This window comes from Rutilus rutilus (genome assembly GCF_951802725.1).
Source record: "Rutilus rutilus genome assembly, chromosome: 4".
Lineage (NCBI taxonomy): Eukaryota > Metazoa > Chordata > Actinopteri > Cypriniformes > Leuciscidae > Rutilus > Rutilus rutilus.
The window spans coordinates 1415313-1422812 of NC_140212.1; the positions used below are offsets into that span (position 1 = coordinate 1415313).

Consider the following 7500-nt stretch of genomic DNA (forward strand, 5'->3'; position numbering starts at 1 on the left):
TTTGTTTTCAGGCTCTACTAGATCAGGTTTTCCTGCTTGAATGTTGATTATTTTCCTCATATTCTCCATTGTTGCGGCTCCTCTCTTCCCAGTCTGTCAGTAACGCTCTGTTTAGTTCCTGTCTCTATGAAGCCCCTCCTTCTGAAAAGCACACTGTGCTCTGATTGGTCGGCTGGAGCAGTGTGTTGTGATTGGTCGAGCGCTTCGAGTGTGTTTGGGAAATGTCCCGCCGTACCATAACCGCCAGTTTAACACACTACTAACTAACTCAGCCAGGCCCCGCGCCTTTATTCTGCACATGAATTATTTAAATGAGGAATATTGTGACGTGTTCGTTCCCGGAAGAAACTCAAGACCACAATGGAGGCGTTTCAGGAGTTCAGAAACACTAGCTGCGTTTACATGGACACTTATAATCGGATTGACGGCTCAATCGGACTAAAAAACCTTCATGTAAACACCTTAATCGATCCGATTGAGCTCGATCCGAATGAAATTTCGATCGGATTGAAAGGGGTGGTTTATCCCTTTTGTAATCCGATCGAGAGAACATGTAAACACTTGATCGGATTGAAAACCGAAACTGAAAGGACTGCGCATGTGCAATGACGTTAACTAGCGTAATGAGGTATGACGCGCGGAACGAGCTGTTCTTCCTGTTGAATAAAGTGTCATATTAATAAGTTTCCCGTCATTCTAAAATTCTCATTTCACTCGCGCGTCTGTGAAGTGAAGCAGGACAACGTCCCACCAGTCCTTGTTTTGGATTCTCATCCACAGACGACTGGTTTTGGCCGCGGGGAGAGGAGGGGCATTTTAACTGCGTGATCAATAAGCAGCACGGCAAAACGGTTAATATGCTCTAAATTATGACCAGAGACGAATTAATATTACGTCTGCTTTTTAAAACAAATAAAGAACCAATAGAGGAGAATATTTATGTGCGAAAAGCGGGAAACTCTGTATATTCGTGCAGTGTGCGCATGTCAAAACATCAGATCCGATTTGAAACTTGTGACATATAAACGCGCACATCAACCCGATTACTTTATTTATCATTCATGTAAACACCTTGTTCGGATTCATCAATCGGATTGATTTCATTCCGATTGTGTCCATGTAAACGCAGCTACTGACACTGATATAGAGAAGAACTCCCGCTGGAGGGACTTTGGAAACATTTTTCATGCTCAAACAGCAACATTACACACTAAAGTGTGTAAAAAACTAATAGGACCACTTTTAATCAATAAGTACATACTGCGTTCTGGTACAAGTTATGCAAGTATTCCATCTTGTCCATGCAGGACTTTTCTAAACCATTCAGTACCTTTGCTGTTCTGGCTGCTCTTCTCGTTGTCCTTGAAGAGGATGGCAGGAACAAATGCCTTCAGATCCACCATGTTCTCGTAGAAGTTACGAGCGTCCTCGTCCTCCCAGATGCCTCCTTCCAGATCGTACTCTCCCGGTTTTCCCGGTGTAAAGATATCGATGCCCGGACCGTGTTCTGCCACACACAAGACAACAAATCACGAGCATGCCGAGACAAAATCCCAGATTCACAGGAGAAGTCGTGCTGGCGCTCGTACCTTCCTGGACGGTTTTATCCAGAGGGAGTTCAGGCATGTTCTCGTCCAGCAGATCGGCCAGAGTTTGAGTGTTGGCCAGCAGCTTCTGATAAGAGGTGGCGAACTCCTCGTACTGCTTGTGTCTGTCCTCGCTGAGCTCTCCTTTAGAGTGCAGGATACGCCTACAGAGACACAAACAGGAGCTGTGACAGCCGTCCATTGCAAAAACATAACAAAAAAGTAGCGCATACGTGATGTAGCTCATTAAAATGCAGTTATAACAGCAATAAAATACTTTCAAACAAAGCCGGAGCAAAAGCATGGAGCGTCTCTGAGCAACACAGTGAACGAATCGTTTGAGTGAATGATTCAATGACCCTTTGATAAAGACAGAAGTGACTTCATTTATGAATTGAGTTAATGATTCGATGACTCACTCATTAAGACAGGGGTTAGCCGACACTCACGGCTGTTATTTTTTACTAAAACTATTAAAACATTTCTGTTAATTGGAATAAAGCTGATATCAAATATAAAAATTTATTGAAAAACTTTGGACGAAAATTTTAAATGTTGCCTTGGCAATAAATTTGACAAAGTTTTAGCACTGAAATTATTAGCCTAACTCTGGAAATAAATTACAACTAAAATTAAAACTGAAATAAAAATAAATTAAACATAAATAGCAATATGTAAATTAAAAAAAAACAATAAAAAAAAACACATAACTAAACTCAAAATTAACAAGAAAACTAGAAAAATATAATAAAAAATATTAATAAAACTAGAATACAAACTAAAATAACACCGCCTCCCCCTCCTGGCAGTTTTAGTTTAATCTCTAAATTATCATTTTATTTTTGAATAATGGAAGTTATTCCATCACATTATTAATGCAACTGTAATTGAAGTAAATGCATTTGTGCCACTTCTGAGCTGAATTAAACAATATTGTAGTATCATTGAGATACTATTTTACAGTTTCTGTTAATATTTTGATCATCTTTTTATTTTTATATTTTCTGTTTTCATTTTTAATTGAGTTAAAGCTTTAGTAATTTTGCTTTAATAAAAAAAAAAACGTAGTTTGTTTTTAAGCTTAAAAAGCTTCTTTTTTTTTTTTTTACTTTTGTTGCGTTTAAGCTTTAAAATGATAGCTAATTTATTAAGATTACTAGAATGTGTGATAGGAAAAAAGGCAGTAGATAAGATCATCAAGCATCCTGACATCTTTCTATGGAAGCTTGTTTCTGCCACAGAATAAAAAATTAAAAAGGTAATTGCGGATAAAAAGGTAAATAACTTTTTCTCTCACAATTGTGAAAAAGTCATATTTTTTCCACTTAAAATTGGACTTTATAACTCGCAATTGAGACTTTATTTCACACAATTGTGAGATAAAAAGCCGCAATTATCTTTTAAAAATGTTTTATTCTGTGGTGGAAACAAGCTTCCATGTCTTTCTGACCCACACAATCAATCTCTCTGTATTTCTTTTCTCTTTCCGAAGGTCATAGAAATGCCAATGTGGATTTCTGCTATTAGAGCAAAACGAGAACGCAAAAAATGTTTTGCTGTAGTGTCCGTTCACGACTACAGACCTTCAGCCAACTATGACGACTTCGGCTTCTGAGAACCCTGGACATGTGAAAAGGGTCCATATACAAAAAGGGAGTTTTATTTATAAGATGAATTCATAAGAATAAAAATTAGATCAAGAATAGTTTTGGAATTGGATCGTGACTCCCAGAATCGGATCGGATCATGACATCCCTAAAGATTCCCACCCCTACTATACAATGGTTTATTGCTCGTTTTTGTTGAATATTACAGAAGATAAAGAAAAATGAACAATTAGATTATTTTCCAAAATCGTTCAGCCCTAATACAAACCGACCTGTTCTGTCTCAAAACATCCGTTCACGACTACAGACCTTCAGCCAACTATGCCGACTTCGGCTTCTGAGAACCCCGGAAACGTGAAAAGGCTGGATATACAAACCGACCTGTTCTGCCTCTCGATGTTCTGCAGTTCCCGGTGGTCTTTCTTCAGGTGTTTGGTGAGAGATGTGAAATACTCTCTCAGCAGATTCTGGAACGGCTGCTGCTTCTCCGCATTAATGATCTGGCTCGGAGGGAACGACAAGCCGAACTTCTCGATGGCGTTCTTGACTTTCCTCGGCATCAGCCCGGCGATGTCGTCTCCGCAGTGCTTGCAGAAGCTGATGATGACAGACACGTGTGTGTGCGTCTCTCGATCGGTGCTGATGATGTTCTTCAGCTGCTCGTAAATGAGCGAAAGCCCTTCTTTATCAGTGAACAGGCCCACGATGGTGAGCTCAGCGATAAAGCGCAGGTCGGTGCGCAACTTGCTCACGTTAGGCGCCTTTTCCTCCTTTCTAGCCTCGAAGTGTCTCTTCCAGGCTCCCAGAAGCAGCGGAGCGAACTCAGCGTATCGCTGGTGGAACAGAGAGCAGAGGTGAACAGCACAACCCACGTCTGAGATCTTCAGCTTGGCCTCCACCATGGAGCTCACGGCCTCGCCGATGTACTTGCTGAGGTTGAGCGAGTCGAAGTCCTGCGACAGCGAGGCGCGCTGCTGCTCCGTGAGCGTGCGCAGCTTCTTGACGAAGGCCGTGTTCTTCTTCAGGCTGGAGTCCAGGCGACTGAAGAAAGCCTCCTCTGGTCGAGTCTCCTGAACGTGCTGGTTTTTCACTCGCAGCTCCTTCCTGCCATGATGACGCTCCCACGCCTCCTGCTGGAGCTGATCGGCCTCCTCCTTCTCCCTGATCAAACACAGAACAAACTAGGGGTGTGACAATACATCGCGTCACAATACATCGCAATGCAAATAAGAGTTTAGAGATATAAGGCGGCAATTTACCTAAAAGTGCCTTAGCAATATGCAAATTCCCCCTGTAGACTATTGTAAAGATGCCCAGAGTGACAATATTTATCGTGGAAAGTTACTTAAACTAAACTACTATATATAATGTTGAATAAAATGCATATTTGTGGGTCCTGATAATGCCAAATGTCTGATGTTACCAGTAAAGAGTGGCCTATACATTATTTTAAATATATAAGATACATTTCAGCAATATCACCTTGCGTGTTTAAAATGCGAGTTGCTCTTTATGCTTTTGCTCTTTTTCACCAACGAAAAGAGTTCCAGACGAAGCCACGATTGTTCGTCTCAGAGCAAAACACATTTTTCATTTCTGAATGAATCAGTATTTTTGAACGAATCAATCAATGATCCATTCATAAATACTTGCTGAATTCGACCGCATGCTAGTATACTACTCTTACTACTTTTACCATATCCCTCTATGGCAGAAATAGTAAGAGTTCCCATTTTTGCAACAGTCAACTGTTTGAACGAATCAGTTGAATGAATGACTCAGTGACTCACTCATTAAGACAGTGACTTTCCGCCACCTACTGGTGGTTTAGTTTCATATTAAAGGGTAACTAAACCCTAAACCAACTTTTTTTTGTTAATGATCTGTAAGAATGGGGCTTTATTAGTGTTGTTCATTGATTCGAGTAACTTTTTTGACATTTGGGTATAAAGTGTTTTAATTCTACAATATATGGTGTAAAAACGTCTGAGTGCTGCCCTCTTCAGGTTGAACGGTGGCTACTACAGTTGAATTTTCCTATTGGATGTTGCGGTACTGCGTGACGTAAACGGTACTGCGTGACGTAGGCTGGTTCCAGCTCACCACGCCCTCCCTTGGTACGAGCTCACCACGCCCTCGGATGAGCTAGCGTAGATTTATCTGTATTTAGTACAGTGGTAGGTATAGTGTTGCTGGGTGCAACTGCATAGCTTTCCAGCAGACTTGGAAATTAGGCGCCAGTGTTTGCATGCACTTGGCCTGGAAGACCGTGAGTGTAAAACCTGCATTTTACGCGGAATTGCTTTTCCAACGATACAATAGAGGTGGACATTGGCTTCTCCACACAGCTCACGCTGAACAGCGACGCAGTGCCAAACGCTGTTCCTCGATCCTGCATGGACTCCACCACCGCAGCGGCGTCTTGATGTGAGTGAATCAGTGATCATATATATTTTAATCACAATTTATGGTTGGGCTAAAGTTAATCCTCTGGGGTCGACAAACGCGTCGGCGCATTTTGCTGGATTTTTTCACAGAGCTGCAAAATATGAATATGCCTATACAGAGCGCGCGCTATTGACATCAACTCGATAAAACTCATCAGATGCATATTTACGTCGTCTTGCGACCCTGTGAGCAAACTCTCCATTTTAGACAGTCTGACAGCAGGACTCTCAGGTGCACGCCCTTCCGCTCACGGTTCGTCCCCTCTATCTCCGTTGGGGTCTGCCCACTTTTCTAGCATTTTTCAAATATTGCCAGTGGGTGGAGTCAGGCTCTGACCAGGGGTTTAGTTACCCTTTAAAGTATCAATTCATTTTTCAATTTCAATATTTAAAATATTATCTTATAGTGTAAGTACATCTAGATGCAGCTTCTGTGTCACTTCTGGATTTTACTGACACTGATTTCATTTGATTGGAAACAGCCTATATTATCCTCATTGAGTTGTTTAATTAAATGTAAGAATCTGATAGAGACGCATGAATCTAGTATTTGGAGTGGAGAATCCCTGCGCTCTTACTTCAGCTGCGCAGCCTCTTCCTCTTTCTGTCGTTTGGCTTCTTCCTCCAGCAGCTTCTTCTCCTGCTCCTCCTGCTGTCTCTTCTCCTCCTCCTCTTTCTTCCTCTGCTCCTCCTCTGCTCTCTGCTTGTCCTCCTCTTTCTTCTTCCGCTCCTTCTCCTCCTTCTTTCTCTTCTCCTCCTCGGCCCGTCTCTTCTTGTCTTCTGCCGTCTTGCCTCCGTCCTTCTTTCCGCTCATCTTGCTCTCGTCTTTGCTCTTCTCGCGGGAGGCGGTGGCGTCTCTGTCCTTGTTGCTGAAGGAGCCGGTCTCTCTCTCCTCCATGTTGACGGACTTCTTACGTTCAGCAGGCATGCTGCTACTGCAAAACATCACAATACTTCAAATTAAACAATATCTGATAATAACTGCACAAGTAAAGAGTCAAGAGCGGTGTTTGGAATGGAGCGCTAGAATTCTACACTGTATATTGCATAAATATTTTACACTTTTAAACTAATTTTGCATTAAAATATATACTGTATATGCATTCGGCATACTGTTTTTAATAATATTTCGCATTTGCACACTTAATAAAATTTTGCATATGACAAAAATGTGTGTATTTAAGTTTTTATAATTGCACTCAAGCAATTTTGCACTGAAAAATACACTGTATATGACTTTTTTATTTGACTTTTTATATGATTTAGCACTTGTAATAAAATGTTGCACTAATTATAATAAAGTTTTATTTATTTATATTTTGCACATTTAATCAAATTTTGTATATTGCATACTGTTTTTAAAAAATATTTTTCACTTTTTAACAAATTTTGCATAGAAAAATATTATGCAAGGCACAATCTGGATAATCTGTATGGTTACTACTGCATCATGGGAAATGTTGTCCCAGACTGCACATGTTGTCCACTGCAGTAATTATCCTGGTATTTCATACACAGAAGATCTGCTTATGAAAGAGAAACACTGACGCAGGACAGGTCAGGTTTAGTGCCACGCCTCCTCACACACACCTGACAATCATGATCACGTGATCAGCTGGTACAGGTGTGTTTGATTAGGTAGTGATTAATTAATCATAAACTCTGCAGGGAGGAGTATTTCCAGATGCAGAACTGAACATCTCAGATCTAAAGATTATAGTTGTTGAGATGCACGTGCGGGTTCGTGTTCAGCAGAACCGATCCTGTCGGCCCAGTCAACCGGAAACACACACAAACACTCTCTGACATACTCGAATAGCAAATTCACACACACACATCAGAAGTTCAACCCCTGACTGT

At 41.0% G+C, this 7500-nt stretch overlaps 1 protein-coding gene across 1 annotated transcript in view; it reads right to left on the reverse strand.

Annotated features, from left to right (window-relative positions):
* upf2 (UPF2 regulator of nonsense mediated mRNA decay) overlaps positions 1-7500 on the reverse strand; it is a 32897-nt gene that overhangs the window by 24884 nt on the left and 513 nt on the right. Inside the window, exons 2-5 of the mRNA XM_084407145.1 lie at positions 6219-6575; positions 3575-4354; positions 1590-1750; positions 1331-1507 (exon numbers count right to left, since the gene is read on the reverse strand). Coding sequence (XP_084263271.1) covers positions 1331-1507; positions 1590-1750; positions 3575-4354; positions 6219-6568 — 1468 coding nt within the window. The 5' untranslated portion in view covers positions 6569-6575. The remainder of the gene's footprint in view (positions 1-1330; positions 1508-1589; positions 1751-3574; positions 4355-6218; positions 6576-7500) is intronic.